Source organism: Phascolarctos cinereus, unplaced genomic scaffold (genome assembly GCF_003287225.1).
Source record: "Phascolarctos cinereus isolate Bilbo 61053 unplaced genomic scaffold, phaCin_HiC Scaffold_5;HRSCAF=322, whole genome shotgun sequence".
Classification (NCBI taxonomy): Eukaryota; Metazoa; Chordata; class Mammalia; order Diprotodontia; family Phascolarctidae; genus Phascolarctos; species Phascolarctos cinereus.
The window spans coordinates 187,599,686-187,619,076 of NW_027555958.1; the positions used below are offsets into that span (position 1 = coordinate 187,599,686).

The window sequence follows — 19,391 nt, forward strand, 5'->3', positions numbered from 1 at the left end:
TAATCAGTGTCCACATATAGGCTTGCATTTTTTAATCTATGAATTGTATTGTGCTTTTTTTTTTAAATGGCAGCAATCATTATGGGAAATTTGAAGAGAAAGCAAAAGTGTTGATAGCCAAGACTGACAATGAAACAAACATATATGAACCTATTTCAGGTATTAAGCATAGAACAAATGAAAAAGTGATTATAACTATCTCTGATTTGCAGACTGTATTTATCCTACTAGTTCTAAATTTTGTGATCTTCCACATCCATAGTCTTAAAAACTGATCCATGGTTCCAGCAAAATTGTAAATATATTTACAAACAAACAAAATTTTAAAAAATACTTTTAAATCTTTAAGGCAAAGATATTGGCTTATATAAGTTAAGAGGAATATTAAAATTATTGTAAGGCATCTTACAAGTAAGCTATCACTTCCAGTGTTCCCAAATATAAAACACTAATAGGACCATCACATCCTCATTAAGCAAGCTATTTGTGTGATCATTCAGTTTGGAAGAAAAATTATCTGGAAAAAGCATGTTTTTAAAAAATCAGACTTAGGTTATTTGGTAGCATTTCCAATAGTCGTTGAAGGTCCTTGAGGATAGGGACAGTGTTTTTTTGCCTTGTGTGTGTGTGTGTCTCTGTGTGTGTTGTGTGTGTGTGTGTGTGTGTGTGTGTGTGTGTGTGTGTGTGTGTGTGTTTTCCCAGCACTTAGCACAGGGCCTGGCACAGAGTAAGCACTTAATGCTTGTTGATTAACTGACAAAAATAACATAAGATTATTCTGAGTTTTTGCTTAAATGTAGGATTCCAGTGTGGTTTTTAAAAAATTATGAATTTTTGTAATAGATTAGAAGTAGGAGGACATTGAGTTATCTCATTGATGATCTTTAGGTTACTTATAAACCAGATACTTAAGTATGATGATAACTAGAGATTTTTTGTGACTCAAAATTGTATATATATTTTCCTAAATAAAAATAATTTCTATACATTTGTTCATGGGCTTTTTATTTCTCATATCAAACAGAAGTACCAGTAATGTATTAGTGATATCACAGTTGATGACTTCAGTATTAAAAGTTCTGTAAGAATGTTGAACTTCAATATCACTTCAGTTTGGAAAAAAATTGTTGGTTGAAAGAATCCCAGTAAAGCTAGAGAACATAATTTGTTTTCAAACAGCTGAAAGGTTATCACGTAGAAGAGGAATCATGCTTATTCCTTTTGGGCCACAGGGCAAAGCTAGGCCAGTGGTAAAAACTAGGAACACAAATTTTGACATGATATAAAAAAACTTCCTTACCAGCAGAACAGTTCTAAAACAGAATGGGCTGCTTTGGAAGATTTTTGAGTGAGGTTAGGTATTTATGTTGTAAGGGTGATTATAGTGGATGATTACTAAGGCCTGTTCCACTTTGGGGATCATATGATTTTATATGAACTTCAAAGCTGAACTTCATGAACTTGCTCATGGAAAGCCTTATTTGAAGGCAACCATTTCTTTTCCTTTGTTTTCCTCCTATGCAGCTTTGAGTACTGCCCCAGTTAAAGAAGCAGAATTTATAGCCATGATAAAATCTCACATTTTTAATTGAAACCATTCCAGTATCTTTGCCACAAAAACCCCAAAAGGGGTCACGAAGAGTTGGATACAACTGAAATGACTAAACAACAAAAAATTGTTGAGAAAGCTATTCACATAACCTTTACTTGAGAGATTTTCTTTATTTTCTGACTTGTACTTTTCTCCTGGTTTGAAATCTCTGGTTAGTTATTTTCCCTTAAATTAAAAACAAATGATAGAACTAAACTGATTCATTTGGAACCATCAATTATTAAAATAACAGTAAGTTAATTTCTCCTGGTTTAATTGCAATCACTGTTATCTGAACTAATGAAAGAATATCATGACATAAAACAATTTCTTTCTTTTGTATGTTTGTTGTTATTTAGCCGTTTTCAGGTGTGTCCGACTCTTCACGATCCCTTTGGGGTTTTCTTGGCAAAGAGACTGGGGTGGTTTGCCATTTCCTTCTCTAGCTCATTTTACAGATGAGGAAACTGAGGCAAACAGGGGTTTAAGTGACTTGCGAATGTCACACAGCTAATAAGTGTCGAAGGGCAGATTTGAACTCAGGACTTCCTGACTCCAGACCCAGTACTCTATCTCCTGCTCCACCTAGTTGCCTATAATTCTTTTTTTTAACATTCAACATTACTGACTTTGAGTAAGGTTAGGAATAAAAGCATATTTTAATATTTTTGATACAATTTAATATTTTAATACAATTGCTAGAAAGATAGTCAGCATTAAACATTCCTATTGGTTATTTAACCAAAAATGTCAACATTGAATAGTAGTTTTGCTATAGTTCATATTTTGGTATTCTCCATTTAACCACATGTAGCCACATTATTTGTATACACGTATACATGTAAAATACACTATAGCTGTTCTGCCTTCTCTTTCCATCATAAATAACATTTATCTTCTATTTCACCACTCAAAATTTGGTAAACCATACATAAGAAAACCTAGAATTTTTTCTATAATGAAGAAATCTTCATGTTCATTTTTTAAAAGATACACTCACTCCCTCTCTCTGTGTCTGTCTCTCTTCCTCTCTTCTAAGAGGGAAAAAGTTTGAAGGCCTTTTTGTACTCAGTTTTACCCAAGCTAAATAATTGAAAATGGAGATTTGATGCCCGTTCTTATCCTACTATTCAGTAAAATTACTCCAAAACCTTACCTTCTGTGCTGGACAATTCAAACATGTACATACATGTATGTATATGTATATGTGAAACATAACAATTTGGGTATGGAGTGTTTCCCAACCAAAAAAAGAAGTATCAAGTAGGAAATCCACATATTTCCAAGAGTTGAACATTTCCTTTATTGTTATATTATTAGATACTAATAAGCTAATTATACTATCTAATAATAGCTAGTATTTAGTGCTAGCAAATAGTATTTTGCATATATTATCTCATCATGATTTATCTTATTTGATCCTCACAACAACCCAACCTTATGAGCCAGACACTATTAATGTTCCCATTTTACAGATAAGAAAACTGAGGCCAAGTGAGGTAAAATAACTTGCCAAGGACCACACAGCTAGTAAGTATCTGAGTCAGGGTTTGAATTCAGGCTTTCCTAGATCCAAGTTCAAGGCCTTAGTCTTACCCCATGGGATCAACTCATCTCCAGCAGTGAGAAGTTGAGTCCTACACTCCCTTCCAGTCAGTGGGCTTGTCTCCAATACAACCATGCCTTCTCTTATCACCACATAAATTATACACTCAACATCTTCCTCCACTGTTGCAAGTTTCCAGTCCCCTCCCTTATGCATACCTCATCAGCTCTTCTGAGAAGCTTTAACATACTTATGACCCCATCCCTACCCCCCAACCCCCACAGCAGCAGGTACCATTGAAAAATTCTACTAACTCCTCAACACCTTCCAGCACCTAGCTTATAGACTCACTGCCCTCCAGGTGTCCGTTTGGAGTATTAGCTCTGGAGCAGTGACCTAATGAGTTATGCACACCTCTTCCTTGCCCTTCTCCCTTTTCATTTTGGATGGGACAATGAATCATACAGGATGAGCCAGTGTGGATGGGCTGCAGTATACCTCAAAGATCTTAGGGCTGTCTTTACCCCCCAAATCCAGCTTTCTTCTGAACTTCTCTTTTTTCTGTGAAGGACACTGCAGTCCTGTTCAGACAGCAACCTCAGTCTCATCCTCAGGCCCTCATTTGCCCTCACCTCACACATATATAATCAGTTGGCAAATCTATATCTGCGCCTCTTGCCGCTTCTCTCTACGGAAAAACTACGCACTGGTTCAGGCCCTGATCACATGTGGTGTAGACTTTTCTAACCGCTTTCCAAGTGGTCTCCCTTCCTCAAGTCTCTCCCTGCCAATCCGTCCTCCACACAGCTTCCGAAGTGATTTTTCAGAAGCATAGGTCTGACCATGTTTGTTCATTCTCCTATTCAGTAAACTCTAGTGGCTCCCTATTGATTCCTGCGTCAAATTCTCTATCTTTATCTTATCCTTTTTCTGTTTTTTGTATGTTTTTAATGTACATAGTTGTATAGTAACATATATATGTGTGTGTATATGTGTGTATATATACATACATATATGTGTGTATATGTGTGTATGTGTATATATACATATATGTATATATACACACACACACATATATATATGTAAATATACACAATGGTACTATGCACAAAAAATTTTTACTGCTGGGGTGTACTAGTTCTGACCCCACCACACCCATTCTAGTATAAATTACTAAGGGAAACTTAAGTTTTTATATTTTTCTTGGGTTTTTTTATTTTCCTGTAATTGCCATTTTACAAACTGCCCCTATTATAAGGGTAAAGGGGAAGAATTAGGAAAAAGGGTCCAGTAACTTTAGTATATCAGTTTTTCTTGTGTATTGTGTCTCTGAATTTCATTTCCTTAAGGAAAATAAACTTTCTTTTTATAGTTTTTCCAAATTTCTTGGCATATAGTTATATTTGTTTAGTTTAGGGATCAGACCTGTGATTTCATTAAGTAGGGAACACTGATGGGAAACTTCCCTCTACCATGGCAAAATTGTACTTACCTTCTATTCATTTCAAAAAGAGCCTTACAGAGTTGCCCGGGGGGACTGAGATATTCAGTGACTTGCACAGAATCTTAACAGCCAATTTGTGTCAGAAACAGATCTTGAAACCAGGTCTTTTTGATTCTAAGGTTTATTCTTCATCTTGCCACAGTATCTCTCCGGTATATCAGTAAATATTGATTGTACTAAAATTTGAAATCTTTTTCACATAAATATTCTTGTCACTTCATGGTTACACTGCTGTAATCATCTGGGCTATAATTTTCCGTAATCTGAAGCGGTAATGAATACGTCCCTACCTTATCTTCTATTATTTTCAGGTGTATGCGTATAGTTTTTTAAAAAATGAAAGCAAAAACTTGGCTTCATTAGTTGGTTCTAGTTCCATTCACATTAATATGTATACAAAATTGGAACTTAGAGATAGTTTTAGCCTATTCAAAACAAGTGCTATTAAAATATTTTTTTTAAAAAGCAGTATTATGTAGTCTTACATAATTTTGACTCCTAGCATTTCACTTTACCCCTACTTACCTGTTTAAATTGTATCTGATTTCAGGCTTATAATGTAGTGACCCCAGGGTGAACCAGGGAAGTAGGAGAGGTTTGCTTTTTTCAGTTTTTTTCTAATGCTCTGTGGCTTAGAGTGTGTTTCCACTGGAAAACACTAAATCACCTTGGAGATAATTCTAAACCATAGGAGTCTTACAGATGCCTCTCTTAAAGGGATAGATACACCACAGACTGGGACCTGAGATTCCTTGTTAATTGGTATATATGCCAGCCTCTCCAATTGGTATTAACTCAGACATCTTGGTTTGATCTTGCTATAGTTGATCTGATGACTTTTTGTCAGCATTATGTAGATTTTTTGGAATATGCTGTAATTAAAGTATATTTAAAATTTTTGTCCATCTTTTTTGGTTGGCTGGCTGGCATGTTATAGATGGATGGATGGATGGATGGATGGATGGATGTGTTTTGGCTTGAATTTTCATCGGAAACCCTAAAAGAAACCATTCAGTTCTGAATCATTGATGAATGATGTGCTTTTTAAAAGTATCTGTTTAGGAAAAATAGTTATTAATTCATATAGAATTTAAAAAAATTAATTTTTCATCAATCATACCATGTCACAGATTGATACTGTAGGCTTCTGTGGGTTTGTTTTTTCGTTTTGTTTTTGCTTAGTTTTTCTGGTGAAGTGATTTTTGGTTCATGTCTTCTAATTAAATTATAAATAGGTTAAATCTGGAGCTATTTTTCTTTGCTAGAATAACAATAATTCTCTAGAAAATTTTAAAATAGTAAATATTAGGGTTTGTGTTTAAGAATGAATTGTTGATTTTTAATTTGAATACCATTTCTAGTGCATGATTTTTGAGTTGTAGCCATTGAAAAAGAAAGCAAATCTTGTTTAAAGGAATAAATCTATATCTCTCTATGCTAAAATATAAAACTTAGTTCATTCCTCCCAGAGAGAAAATTTTTAGAAATATATAGTATAATATGTACCATTAATACTGTATTCTGTGAAATTATGTACTATATGTAACTATTATTGCCTTTTAGCCCCTAGAAAGATAAGCTACAAGTTTCCACTAAACAGAAGAGGATTCCGAATGGGATATCGCAGCGTCAGTAGGGAGCCTTCCCAGAGAGATATTGATCTTCTCACCAAACGGGTTCTTTCTGCCAGACTGCTGAAAATCAATGAGCTGCAAAATGAAGTGACTGAACTCCAGTTTAAATTAGATGAGCTGCTAAAAGAAAACAAGGCTTTGAAAAGGCTTCAGTACAGACAGGAGAAAGCCCTGAATAAGTTTGAAGATACAGAAAATGAAATCTCACAACTTATAGTCAGACATAACAATGAGATTAAGGCACTGAAAGAGCGCTTAAGAAAATCTCAAGAGAAAGAACAGGCAACTGATAAAAAGGTGAAAGACACAGAGTGTGAACTTCATAGGACAAAATGTTCTTTAAAGAAACTGAAAAAGCTCTCTGAAGCTAAATACTTACCTGAACGAGAAGATCTGGCAAAGAAACTGGTCTTAGCAGAGAACAAATTAGATGATACTGAGAAAAAAATTAAGGTGAATTTTAAGGAACCTCTTCTAATTATATTGTCTTGTGTCCCTTTCCCATTAAGAATTTAATAATGTGTTCTGTTTAAAACCAGTTTCTGTTTTACTGAAACCCCTTGATAAATGAAACCTTTTTAGTAGTTTGGTTGTAGGAAGCTAGAGAAAATCTCAAGTAAACATAAAAGGGAAATGTGAAGAATTAAACTGTCAAATTTTATTAGTAGATCAGCTCTTGTGAGAAGTAAATTAATTACTTCTTGGTTCTGTCAAGCCATTCCTGGAATTTATTCCACATTCTTTGTGGTTTACCAACTTACTGCTTTAGTGGTCCTTTTCTTTCATGCACTTATTTCCTGGTCTGTTAAGGAAGAAAATGCCACAGGAAAAGTCCTTGAGGAAGCTAGGTGGCTCAGTGGATAAAGTACTGTACCTGGAGTCAGGAAGACCTGAGTTTAAAATCAGCCTTAGACACTTATTAAGCTATGTGATCCTGGACAGGTCACTTAACCTGCCCACTTGAGTTTATTCATCTGTAAAAAAGATAATAATAGCACTTCCCTCCCATGGTTATTGTGAGGATAAAATGAAATAATATTTGTAAACAGCACTCTAAACAGCACTCTGTAAACCTTAAAGTGCTGTTATGTAAATATAAAATGTTATGTAAATTAAATGAAATTATATAAAACTATTTACAAAATTATATAAATATATAATTATTATTTGTTGTTATCACTTTAGTGTTTCTTCAAACAAATACAACACAAATTAAGAGTTCCTAATAGAAAAGATTATAGTGAGATTTTTAGCATAAAAACAGTAATTCACTAAAAGGTACTCTAATAACCTGAAAGAATTAATGCCCCTCCAATAGTACATAACACAGTAATTTACTTATTGTGATTCAAGCTTGAGAGATGACCTGACATAGTGGGTAGAAATCCCCCTCTGAGTTCAAGGCCTGCCTCAAATATACTGACTGACTCTCTGAATCTGGTGAGTCATTTAATTTCTCTGGGCCTCCAGTAATCCTTTAGGACTATAAATGCAGAGTAGATACTGATATGCATTGGTAGAGGGTATTTGCATACTCAAACCTCTTATGCCACAGGTCTGGTCCCAAAAAATGATTTTACTTGTTACTTTCCAGTAATGAGAAAGCTATGTCAGCTAAGTGGGGAAATTTTCAGCTCCAGTTTACTCTTCCAGTAAAGGGCATTGCTCAAAAAACAGCGTTGCTCCCTGTTCAGTGCTACAACACCAATTCCCCTACTTTTTACCTTTCCTAGGTGCAGTTGTTAGAGATCAGAGACTGTGATGAGTTGGCTTTCCTGTAAATTCAAGTACTTGTCAGATTTTCTTGATTCTTCCAAAGTGTTATAAAGGGAGAAAGGGATTTCTATCTTTATTTACTTTTCAGTTTGAAGGGGAGGAAAATGGCAGTAAACAGTGGCAAATTCTATCTGTCTTTAGTTAAGCTATTCATTTTAAAGAAAAGTGCTGTATATTAGGGACAGTATTATTAACTCAGTAACAGTTTTTCATTCTATATTTACCCCATAGTGTTTTCATAAATAATTGAATTATTTAATATACAGCATAAGGTTATTGGGGCTTTTTTGTGGGGGAATGGAGTTGGCCTTTCTATGTATCCCCAGTGCTTCACACTGTGCAGCGCATGTAGGAGGTGTTCAGTAAATGCTAGTTGACTGACAGGTAGGTTATTTAGATGCCTTGAGCTAATTATTGCTTTGATCAGTGGCCAAATCAGATGTAAAACTTTTTTAAAAAGCAGTTCCAATTTTTTTTCACAATGAATTCCTAGAAACTGGGCATAAAACCAAACATTGTAAAACAAGTCTCATTTTTCCATAAAAATAATGTTATAATTGAGAGTAGCATTCTTGATCAAGGACTCATACTTAGAACAATAACATGTTAGAGATAGAAAGGGCCTTAGAAGTAATCTAACCCAATACCCTCATTTTATAGATGAGGAAATGGCAGCAAATAAATCATAGGTATTATCTATAAAGTCATGAAAACAAAAATGCAATAATAAGCCTTTATAGTAATTTAAAATAGTAAAATTATTCTCTTAAGTTCTATAAACTAGTCATAAATATATGAATTGATATTAATGCATCCTCAGTACAAATTAAGTATTGAATAAATTTCAAATTAAGTTGAATGTTTTTGTTTAAGGTACGTTTGTCTCACTAAAAGGTATGTTTTAAAAATGAACTAGACATTCTTTTTTTAAAATTTACTGCCTCCTCAGTTTATCCAGAATTGTAAGTGAAGCAGCTCCGTAGACAAAAGCAATGTTACCTAGAAATAAATGCTGCCATGTCACTAATTCTTTTCCTTCACTGCCACAGCCAGTTCTGCCATTGTAATTCTGTAGCAGCCCTACCAAAAAGTGATTAGAGGCCCAAATGTCGACCACGACATATTTTCTATAGTGGGCTGTTAACCTTGTCCAGAAGTCTAGTCTTCTTTCTCCTCTAAACACCTCCCTACCGAATAAAGCTAATTGGAAAAAAGGAATAAAGCTAATTAGGACATCCCATCAAAATGTCTGTAAACCAGTAGCCAAATTTCTTGATATTATGTCCCAAGATTTATTCAACAAATATTTATTGTGGACACAGTATATGCAAGGTAGGAAGTACGTTCTTATATAGTACATTACAATCTGCCAGTATGAACTTCATTGGGAAGCCATAATAATTACCAGGTCTTCAACACAAACTTAAAAAGCAACTATAAAAAATAAACTCTTTGAGAACTCTCAAGATTGTTGTAAAACAGTATCTTCATTTATTCATGTTCTGTTGCTTTATTCTGTGAAGAAACTTACCAAATGATTAGTAAAAGCAACAGAAAATGAACAGCAGATTCTAATAAGGTTGTGCAAAAGGGCTATTATGATACAGTAAAATCTCATTAAATTAAATCCTGAAAGTCAACTGAAGTTAAATTTTTTACTCTCTCCGAGAGTAAAGATTTGCTAATAGCACAGTGCTGTGGAAAGAATGCTGAATTTGCAATTAGAGTACCTGGGAGTTTGATGGGCCACTAATGAGGGACCCCAAAAAGGAAAAGCCTCTGAACTTTCCCACAAATTTCAGGAACCCAGCCCGTGAAAGCCAAGGATCTGAGTTCAGGGATTGGGTTCCAGATCCCATCCCCATCAGGTTCATATTCTGGCTCTTTTATTTGCTATGTAACTTTGGTCAAGTTATTTAATTTCGCTGGGCCTCAGTTTCTTCATACATAAGATGAAGGGGTTGAAGTAGATGATCTATCCTAGGGTCCCAATTGACAAAATGAACCATAAATGTTTTATGGTGTTTTTTTAAAATAGTCATTTACATTACTTAAAAGACCAAACTTGTCTATTACAGATTTTCGTTTACCTAGAAGCTAGTGATTAAGCAATTAGAAATACTTTTTAACTATCAAAGTGGTCTTCCAAGGACCATTTATTAAATAGTACTTTGCTAATCTAGTTTTAATAATTGTAGGTGCTTGAAAGTAATTAAACTGAAATTCTTTTAAGATATTCTGAAACTAATAATTTTTACTAATTGAAATTGGCCTTCCTCTCAGTCTTTATCAGCAAGGTGTATTTGAATTACGTGTATGCAAAAAGCTTATCTTTAAAATGGCGCTAATGTTCCAGAATTTGGTTTTTACAAACATTTTAGTGAGAAAAATATGGACAAAGGAAGTTAATGAACTGCAAACAAATTAAAATGTGACATTTATGATACCACAACTTAAAGCAGTTCAATTCTTTATGTAATTCAGAATTTTGTACACATAATATGCAAAAATTTGAGTTATTATTATTATATATGTTTGTCATTATAAATCCCCATATTGGAGCTTAGTCTTAACAAAACTGCATTTGTTTTTGTTAGTGGTATGTTTTTAAAAGTTATTATATTTAATGGTGAATTTCTTTTATAAAATTATATTAAAAACAAGTTCAACTGTAAGATGTTTATTACTTAAATATCACTTTGTACCAGTGCTTGAAGTAAAAGTTCTTTTAAATTATATCCTGGAATTTTAGAGCTAAAAAAGAAAGACTGTTAGTGTTAAAAAAGGGACTTGAGAGAGAGCATGTAGTAAAACCTGATGATTTAGCAGATCAGGAAGTTTGGGGCCTATAAAGACTGACCTGCCTAATAGTGAGTTAGTGGCACAATTAGGACTAGAAAGAAGCTAGATCTCCTGATTCCTAGTGCAATGCTGTCTCCAGTTTTGTAAAGTGCTCCAACTAAGATCCACAATACAAAGTTCTGACTCAAAAGTAAGTGCATTTTAAATTGCATACTTTAATGTGTGTGGGGGTTTTAAAAAATTTTTCCAAGGATACCATAAAGTAAAATATGAAAATCTGATTTGGTCATTTGGAAGTCAGAATATTTTGCTCCTAGCCCTCTTTTTTCTACCACCTACTAACTGCATAACCTTAGAAGTAATTTCATTAGACCAGGAGGGTGGGGAACCTGCAGCCTCGAAGCCACATGTAGCCCTCTAGCTCCTCAACTGTGGCCCTTTGACTAAATCCAAACTTCAAAGAACAAATCCCTTCAATAAAAGGATTTGTTCTATAAAACTTAGACTCAGTTAAAAGACTGTACCCAAGGACCTAGAAGGCCACAGGTTCCCCACCCCTGGGATTAGGTCATTGATGTAGAAATAAGAGACCTGGTCTAGTGCTCTCAATTTATAGATAAGGAAACTGAGGCTTAGCTGGAATTCTAATCAAGAACCTCAGACTCTAACTCTAGTTTTCTTCCAGGTAGCTCTCTGACTTAGTTTTCCTTATCTCAAAAGTGGAGATAAATGTTTAGAGTCTGGATTGTTACTGGGATCAAATGAATTAGTGTGTGCACACAAAGAAAGTGCTACATGAGTGTAAATTATATAGCTTGTTTTGTCAACTAGTGCTTTCAAAGTGCTTGAAAAGTTCTGAAATTAAGTAGTTTAATGATGCCTTTTGCAGTTGTTTAGACTTTCAGATTTTGTCCTTTATAAAAAGAGGCTTTGCCCTTTAGCCCACCTATTTCCAAATTAATCCTAAAATTTAAAGAGAGCAGATAGCAAACTAATGTGTTTTGCTCAATTCTAGATGCTTTTTTTTTGTTTTTGCATTAAATGCAGCATATATAATCATTTTTTTCTTGTAATCTAGAAAAGGAAAGGCAAGCAAATCTTCCCTTCTTTGATACTGTGCATAAATCCACTTTAATTTGGCCACCTTGTATGCTTTGATGACATAATTCCCTACTTTTTTGGCTCCTTCCCCAATACCCCTTTCTCCTCTAGTTTTTACTGAGCCCCCTTCCATTGCTTTGTCTCTATTTTAAAAGAACAATGGATGCTCTGATAAGGAAGTTACTCTCCAAAAGAAATGGAGATGGGGAAGAATGTGAATATTAATTATGTTTTTTTTTAACAGAAAGGCCTATTATTTTGCTGATACTTTAAACCAGTTTAGAGGATGTGAATAATTTTTTTCATGTATTATTGAATACTGTTGGAAATAACTGGTTGCTTTTTATGCTAGGAATGCTTTATTTTACTCTGGGTACCTTTTGGATGCAAAATATTTAAATATTGGTATTGCTTTTTTTTTTTAATTAGCCTTAGAAATAACTTAAACAAAACATTTCTCTTCCCTGCCTCCCAAATTTTCACCTGCCCACAAAACTTATCAGCTTTAGCCCCTCCTACTATTCCAACCATATTCGTTTCAGGCTGACACATGCTTGCACACAAATTCTCAAAAAAGAAATAAAATAGACAAAGCTGATTGAATCTGCATAGTTCTTCTCTTATCTCTTTTAGGGCCACAACCTGTCTGCACAAGATGATTTGTATGCTTAGCATCCCATTTTAAGATGATGTTAAAAGTGGTGGTTCACTAAGAGATTCCTTTTGAAATAAATAGCTATTTTTCTCATTGGTTTACACATAATTACAGGAACTGTCAAAAAATCTTGAGCTGAATACTAGTAGTTACCAACGACAGTTGCATGCTGAAAAGAAAAGGACACATGATGCTCAGGATGAAAATAAAATTCTCCAAAAGGAGCTACAACAATTACATCAAAAACTGAGGGTGAGCTTTGGGGAAAAAAAAGTTAAAACTGCAGTAATTTTCTTATATATCATTACTGTAGAACTACTTGACTTTTAGATGTAATATATTTTTATTTGGGAAAAGCCGTACTTTGTTATGTGACATTTCAGTATATGTTCATTAACTTTGGCTCTTAGTAAAACTTCTGATAATATAGTGGTTGGAATGCACTCATAATAGTGAATTATTAAGTACTCTGTTACAAATACACTACCATAACTATAAGAAAATTTAAAATTATTGAAAAAAATTTAAATACCTAGTCTTTTTTTATATGTAACATTCCTATGTAGAAAACAAACTTTTTTTTTTGGCTAGAGAGTTGCAAATAATATCATTTTGATTGTAGAGATACTATTATATTAGACTGATTTAAAGAATAAAAATCACCTCCTCTCAGCTCAATATTTTGTTCTTTTACACAACTATTTATTTAAATTTTGAAGGAACTGCTTACTTGCTTATCCCCATGTCTTAAGACTTATGGGGCAGGCAAGAAAAAATTGTGGAGGTTGGTGATCCTGAAATCTGTAATGGGGAGGGGCGGGGTAGAAAAAGAAGTACTCTACTATTCCATTTCTCTGAATACTTACTTCTAGAGCATAAGGTCGTAAAGGTGCTCCTTTATCTAACTTAATCGGGAATTTGAGCTTGAGTAAGCCAAATACCAGGCTATAGGAAATTTTCTTGAATAATTGAGTTAGGGTGGAGATTTCAAAACCTTAGCTGATTGTACTGGCTTTATTTTCAGGAAAAAGAGAGAGAACTGGATGTAAAAAATATATATTCTAACCGCATACCAAAGAAGACTCCCAAGAAGGATAGAGATGCCTCTCCAAGAAAATGTGGTACAGTCAATATATTTTTTTTATTTTTATTTGTTTTATTTTTAGGCAATTGGGGTTAAGTGACTTGCCCAGAGTCACACAACTAGTAAGTGTTAAGTGTTTGGTCTGAAGCTGGATTTGAACTCAGTTCCTCCTTACTTCAGGGCCAGTGCTCTATCCACTGTGCCACTTAGCTGCCCCAAAATTGTATTATAGTCATTTGTTTGTTTGTTTGTGTGTTTGTTTTTTTGGCAGTTGGGGTTAAGTGACTTGCGCAGGGTCACACAGCTAGTGTCAACTGTTTGGTCTGAGGCCATATTTGAACTCAGGTACTCCTGACTTCAGGGCGAGTGCTCTATCCACTGTGCCACCTAGCTGCCCCTTACAGTCAATATTTTTAATTATGTATTGACAGGACTAGGGGGTGGGGTAGAAGAGCTAAGTGAAATAAAATGAAGTAAAAAGCCATGTCAAAAGCTTAAAATTTAACTTAAAAGTAAGAAATTGTGACTCCAGCTTTGTAAAACCAGGAGGAAGGCTCCTAACTTCTCTGCACATCAATTTCCCTAGCTATGAAGTGTGGTTAAGATGTCTGTCCTATCTACATCACAGGGTTGTATCAAAGGAGAATAATATATGTGAAAGTCCTTGGAAATTTTAAAGTTATATATAAATATAAGGTCAAACTATTATTGCTGTTTTAAGTAAAGTTTTAAATTCTACATTATAATTTCAGTATACTCTTAACTATATTTGTGAAGGCTTATACTTTTCCCTGTAGATGTTTTTCACAAAAATTCAAGGTGAACTTAACCATTTTTTCAAAAATTTAAATATTTTCCCATTTCTTAACACTGAAATTGAAAAGCATAAATTATAATATAAGTTGAATTAACCTAGTCATAATTCCCATCCCCACCCCAACATACCTTCCAAAAGGCCTTTGGGAGCTGAATATCTAATGGAATTGCCTATCTTTCACAGAACTATGAGTAATAGCTTCATACATCACCAAACTATTTCACAAAACCCTGGTATTCTATGTGATGTCAGTAAAGGTTCTGTGAAATGGGGTAGAGGTGGGGGGGAGAATACTGTGATAGCAATATTATTCCCATTATATAATATGATATTTTGTATGTATCAAAACTACTTAATACATGAACTGGTTTGAGAGTATGAAAATACATATTATTTCTTTTATTCCACTATAATATTTCCCCATGTTCAAAATTCCTGTTTATCTGAGTGATATTAATTGTGGACATTGGTTTATCAATATATTTCATGCAGCAGCAGAGTGGATAAAAAGCCATCTTCAAAGTCAGGAAGATCAGAGTCCACATCCTGACTCTGATATACATTAGCTCTGTTACTGTTAGCAAGTCGCTTAACCTGTCAGTGCCCTCGGCACTAATCTCAGAGTTGGTACATTGCAGAACAGTGCTTGTTCCACACAACGTTGTAGAACAGTAGTTGGTCTGCATTAGGGGAAGGCATTTCCTTACCAGTGATTCCCTGTACTGATGAAATCACATGACTGGGCCCAATTCTAAGCCCCATAGTGTTTCATAGCTACATTAACTGGGGATATAGCAACTTGAGCAAATTTTAAAATATTATTTGGTTACAATTTTTTTAGTATCTGTGAGCCACAATATTAAAGGAACATATAGCTCAAAAGGAGTACAAACCAGTGAATATTGCAAAGAAGACAACTTGTCATCACCAGATTTTGATTCTCAAGACTCACCCACACCAGAAGAGGAGGAACTACTTACTCTGGTGAGTTTAGCAATCTTGGAACCAAACTTTAGACCTTACTTTTTCCTAAAAATAAAGACTGTGTTAAATTTTCTGAACTATGAAAAACAGTACCAGTGTTACTTCTGTTTTTCTGACCCAAGCCAGGACTTAGGATCTATTTTCCTCTTTAAAATTTTAATTGCATTTTTGTAGTCTATCCGTAGTCTCCCTACTTCAGATGTATATCTCTGAACCAATTTTTAAAAAATCTATATTGACTGCTTTTTTCTTATTCCTTCTGGTGATTGCAACAGGTGCTTTATAAATTTAAGCTGCAGTCATTATTTTTTTCTAATAGAATTTTTGGACAACCAACATAGTTTAGGGAAAAGAACACATTTAAAACAGGAAACATATTCAGAGCTTGACCTTGCCTTTGTCGTTAGCTAGCGCTGTGACCGTAGACAAATCACTGAATCTTTCTGAGTCACAGGGGTAATGCTTCCTGAACTGGATGTGGGTTTAAAGCATGTTTCTGGAGTTTACTAGCTGCATGACCCAAGGACAAGTCATTTCAATTTCTGTGTTTCAGTGTACTCATCTGCAAAATGAAGACAGTGCTACCTGTAGTACCTCTCACCTCAAGTTTTTATGAGGGTCAAATGAAATTATGTATTTAGAGCATTTTACAAATTGTAAAGTACTTTATGAATGTCAGTTATTTCTAGAGGGACAGGGTAGCATAATGAATTGAGTGATAGATTTGGAGTCAGGAAAACCCACATTTCAGTTGTACCTCTGATATTTTCAAACTGTGTGACTATAGGCAAGCTGTGTCACCTCTTTGAGCCTTAGTTTTCTCATCTGTAAAATGGGGCAAATTTACCAGGATCACACAGGATTTTTATGATGCCCAAATGAGATAAATACATGGAAAGTGTATGCAATTAAATTTTTTTTTAATTTATGGAATAAAACAAGCATTTCCATAACATAGTACAATAAAAAAAGATGGTTGCACATGAAACTGCAAATCTGCTATGGACAACTTGCTATTCCTTTCTAATATACAGCAAAATCATATAAATATCTCTTTTCTCTTTTTTTTCTTTCCTGCCACTCTGCTTACCCCACTCCCCAATGGCTACCATTAGACACAAATAAGTATAAGTAAAGTATAAGTATTAAGTATAAGTAAAATTATTCTATACATACTTCTGTTTATTCTTTCTCTGGATGCAAATATCATCTTTCTTCATATGTCCTTTATAGTTAATTTGAATATTTATAATGGACAAAATGACTTATTCACTCAAAGTTCTCCTTAAAACAATATTGCTGTTACTGTATACAGTGTTCTCTTGATTCTGCTCATTTTGCTCTTCATTATTTTGTGCAAGTCTTTCCATGTTTTTCTAAAATTGTTGAGCTCATCATTTCTTATAGCACAGTAGTATTCCATCACAATCATGTACCACAACTTGTTCAGCTATTCCCTGGTTGATGGGCATCCCTACAATTTCCAGTTCTTTGTCACCACAACGAGAGGTGCTGTAAACATTTTAGAACATGTAGGTCCTTTTCCTTTTTCCCTAATCATCTTTGGAAATAGACTTATAAGTCTATAAGAAATAAGTAGTAGTATTGCTGGGTTCAAGGGTATAGGTAGTTTGGACATAATTCCAGATTACTCCAAAACGGTTGGATCATTTCACAGTCCTACGAACAAAGAAGGTATCCCAGTTTTTCCACATCCTCTCCAACATTTGTCACTTTCCCCTGCTATCATTTTAGCCAATCTGATAAGTGTAAAATGATATTTCAAGGTTGTTTTAATCTGAATTCTCTAATCAATAATGATTTAGAGCATTTTTTTATATGACTATAAATTGTTTTGATTTCTTCATTGGAAAACTGCCTGTTCATGTATAGGGTGAATATATCACTAATGAAGATGAAATTAAAGCAGTTATAAGTTATTTTGCCCAATTATGTGCCAATAAGTTTAACAATTTAAATTAAATGGAAGAATGTTTACAAAAATATAAATTACCTAGATTAGCAGAAGAAGAAATAGAGTTATCTAAATAGACCTCCTTTTAAAAAGAAATAGGCCTTAAGTAAGCTTCCTAAGAGAAAAGCACCAGGACCAGATGGATTTACAAGTGAATTCTACCAAACATTTATAGATCATCTAATTCCAATATTAAATAAATTATTTGGAATAATAAGTAAAGAAAGGATTCTACCAAATTCTTTTTATGAAACAAAAATGATACTGATACTTAAATCAGAAAGAGTAAAAACAGAAATAGAAAATTGTAGACCAATTTCATTAATGAAGATGGGTGCAAAAATCCTAAATAAAACACTAGCTAAAAGATTACAATAATATATATTACAAAGATTATACGTTATGATCCAGTGGTATTTATACCAGGAATGCAGGAATATTTTAACATAAGGAAAACTGTTAATATAATTGATTACATCTGTAATTAAAGTTTTTAAAAATCATATGATTATATCAATAGATGCAGAAAAAGCTTTTGGCAATGTTCAACGCTCATTTCTATTAAAAACACTTGAAAGTATTGGTATAAATGGATTTTTCCCTTAAACTGGTAATAAGCATTTATCTAAAACCATCAGCAAGTATTATTTGTAATGGAGATAAACTAGAGGGCCTTCCCAGGAAGATCAGGTGTGAAATAAGGATAAAAAATTTGAAGTGTGTATAAATGTCAGTTACTGTTATTATGCCCCAAGGTTATTTTAAAAAAAAGTGTTTTATAAAGCACTTTATAAATGTGAGTTGTTAATAATATTTTTAATCCTACTAGGCACTAAAACACACACCATCCTAGAATAATCTGTTATACTCTAGGTGTGGTTTTAGGGCCTAGCAAGAATAGGGGCAACACATATCCTAAGGTAAGACATTTAAATAACCATCATTGCTTCCTTGTTTACTATAACCAATATTAGTGACTTACAGATTTTTTTTTGATTCCCTCCATGACATTAAATTTATCTATCCTTGAGTACATTTAAATTTAATACATTAGTAACATGATGAATAAATAAGCATGCTGGAATCTTTACAGTAGCCACTATTGAGTGGAATACAGTAGGTCTGTGTTGGACTACATCCAACAGGATTTAGTTATACATGCAGTCAGATGAAAAAGTTATAAAATGCTTTCACTTATAAAAACATTTCACAATCTATACCTTAAGTAGTACAATATAGCAAAGCTCAAGTGTATTCCATATAACTGTGGATTTTAGAAGCTTGCAACTGTCCAGATAATTCAAATCTCATGTTTGTTGGAGTGAAAAGGATAGATCTTTCCCTCCACTTCCATATACCCAGGATTGTTTTTCCCCTACGAAGTTGTTGAGCAGGTCAGCCAAGTCTCATAAATGTCTTTCTTCTAAACTTGCATTATCAGTAAGATAATCCACATTCAAGGTGGATTAGCTTAATGGAGATGTAAGCTAGTAATGGAAAGGTAAAGTTGTTTGGTGGGGGGAGGGGGATTTGGTGGTTAGGTACTGTCTGAAGGTTTCAGAATGACAGGCCTTTAGATTTTCTTTAAACCTAAAGAGTACTTAGGATTTTCTAGATTTTCTACTGTCTCTAGCTGCTTAAGTGTTCTGGTTGCCTTGTGTGCTGGTTAAGTGGAATATTAGTTTAAATTGATTCCTCCACATGTTCAGCTACCAATCTGCTAATTTTGAAAGAATCTAGTACATATCTCTGCTGCTATTGCTGAAGTCTGCTGATAAGCTTCCTTATAAAATGCCTCCAGCTATTTCTGTATCAATAGAAATTTTACTAATTTTTAATTTGCTTATAGAAGTAGAAGACATTCTTATGAAGTTGGTCTCCTTAATTTTGTATTAAAATATGTAGATTTTAATATTTCCTGT

The 19,391-nt window shown here is 33.9% G+C and overlaps 1 protein-coding gene across 2 annotated transcripts in view; it reads left to right on the forward strand.

The window, feature by feature from the left end:
- The window catches only part of LCA5 (lebercilin LCA5), a 48,634-nt gene that overhangs the window by 22,447 nt on the left and 6,796 nt on the right, over positions 1-19,391 (forward strand). For both annotated transcript variants that reach the window (XM_078155275.1, XM_020975512.2), the window contains 4 exons: positions 6,205-6,728; positions 12,724-12,861; positions 13,634-13,730; positions 15,352-15,494. In XM_078155275.1, the coding sequence (XP_078011401.1) occupies positions 6,255-6,728; positions 12,724-12,861; positions 13,634-13,730; positions 15,352-15,494 (852 nt within the window). In that variant the 5' untranslated portion in view covers positions 6,205-6,254. The remainder of the gene's footprint in view (positions 1-6,204; positions 6,729-12,723; positions 12,862-13,633; positions 13,731-15,351; positions 15,495-19,391) is intronic.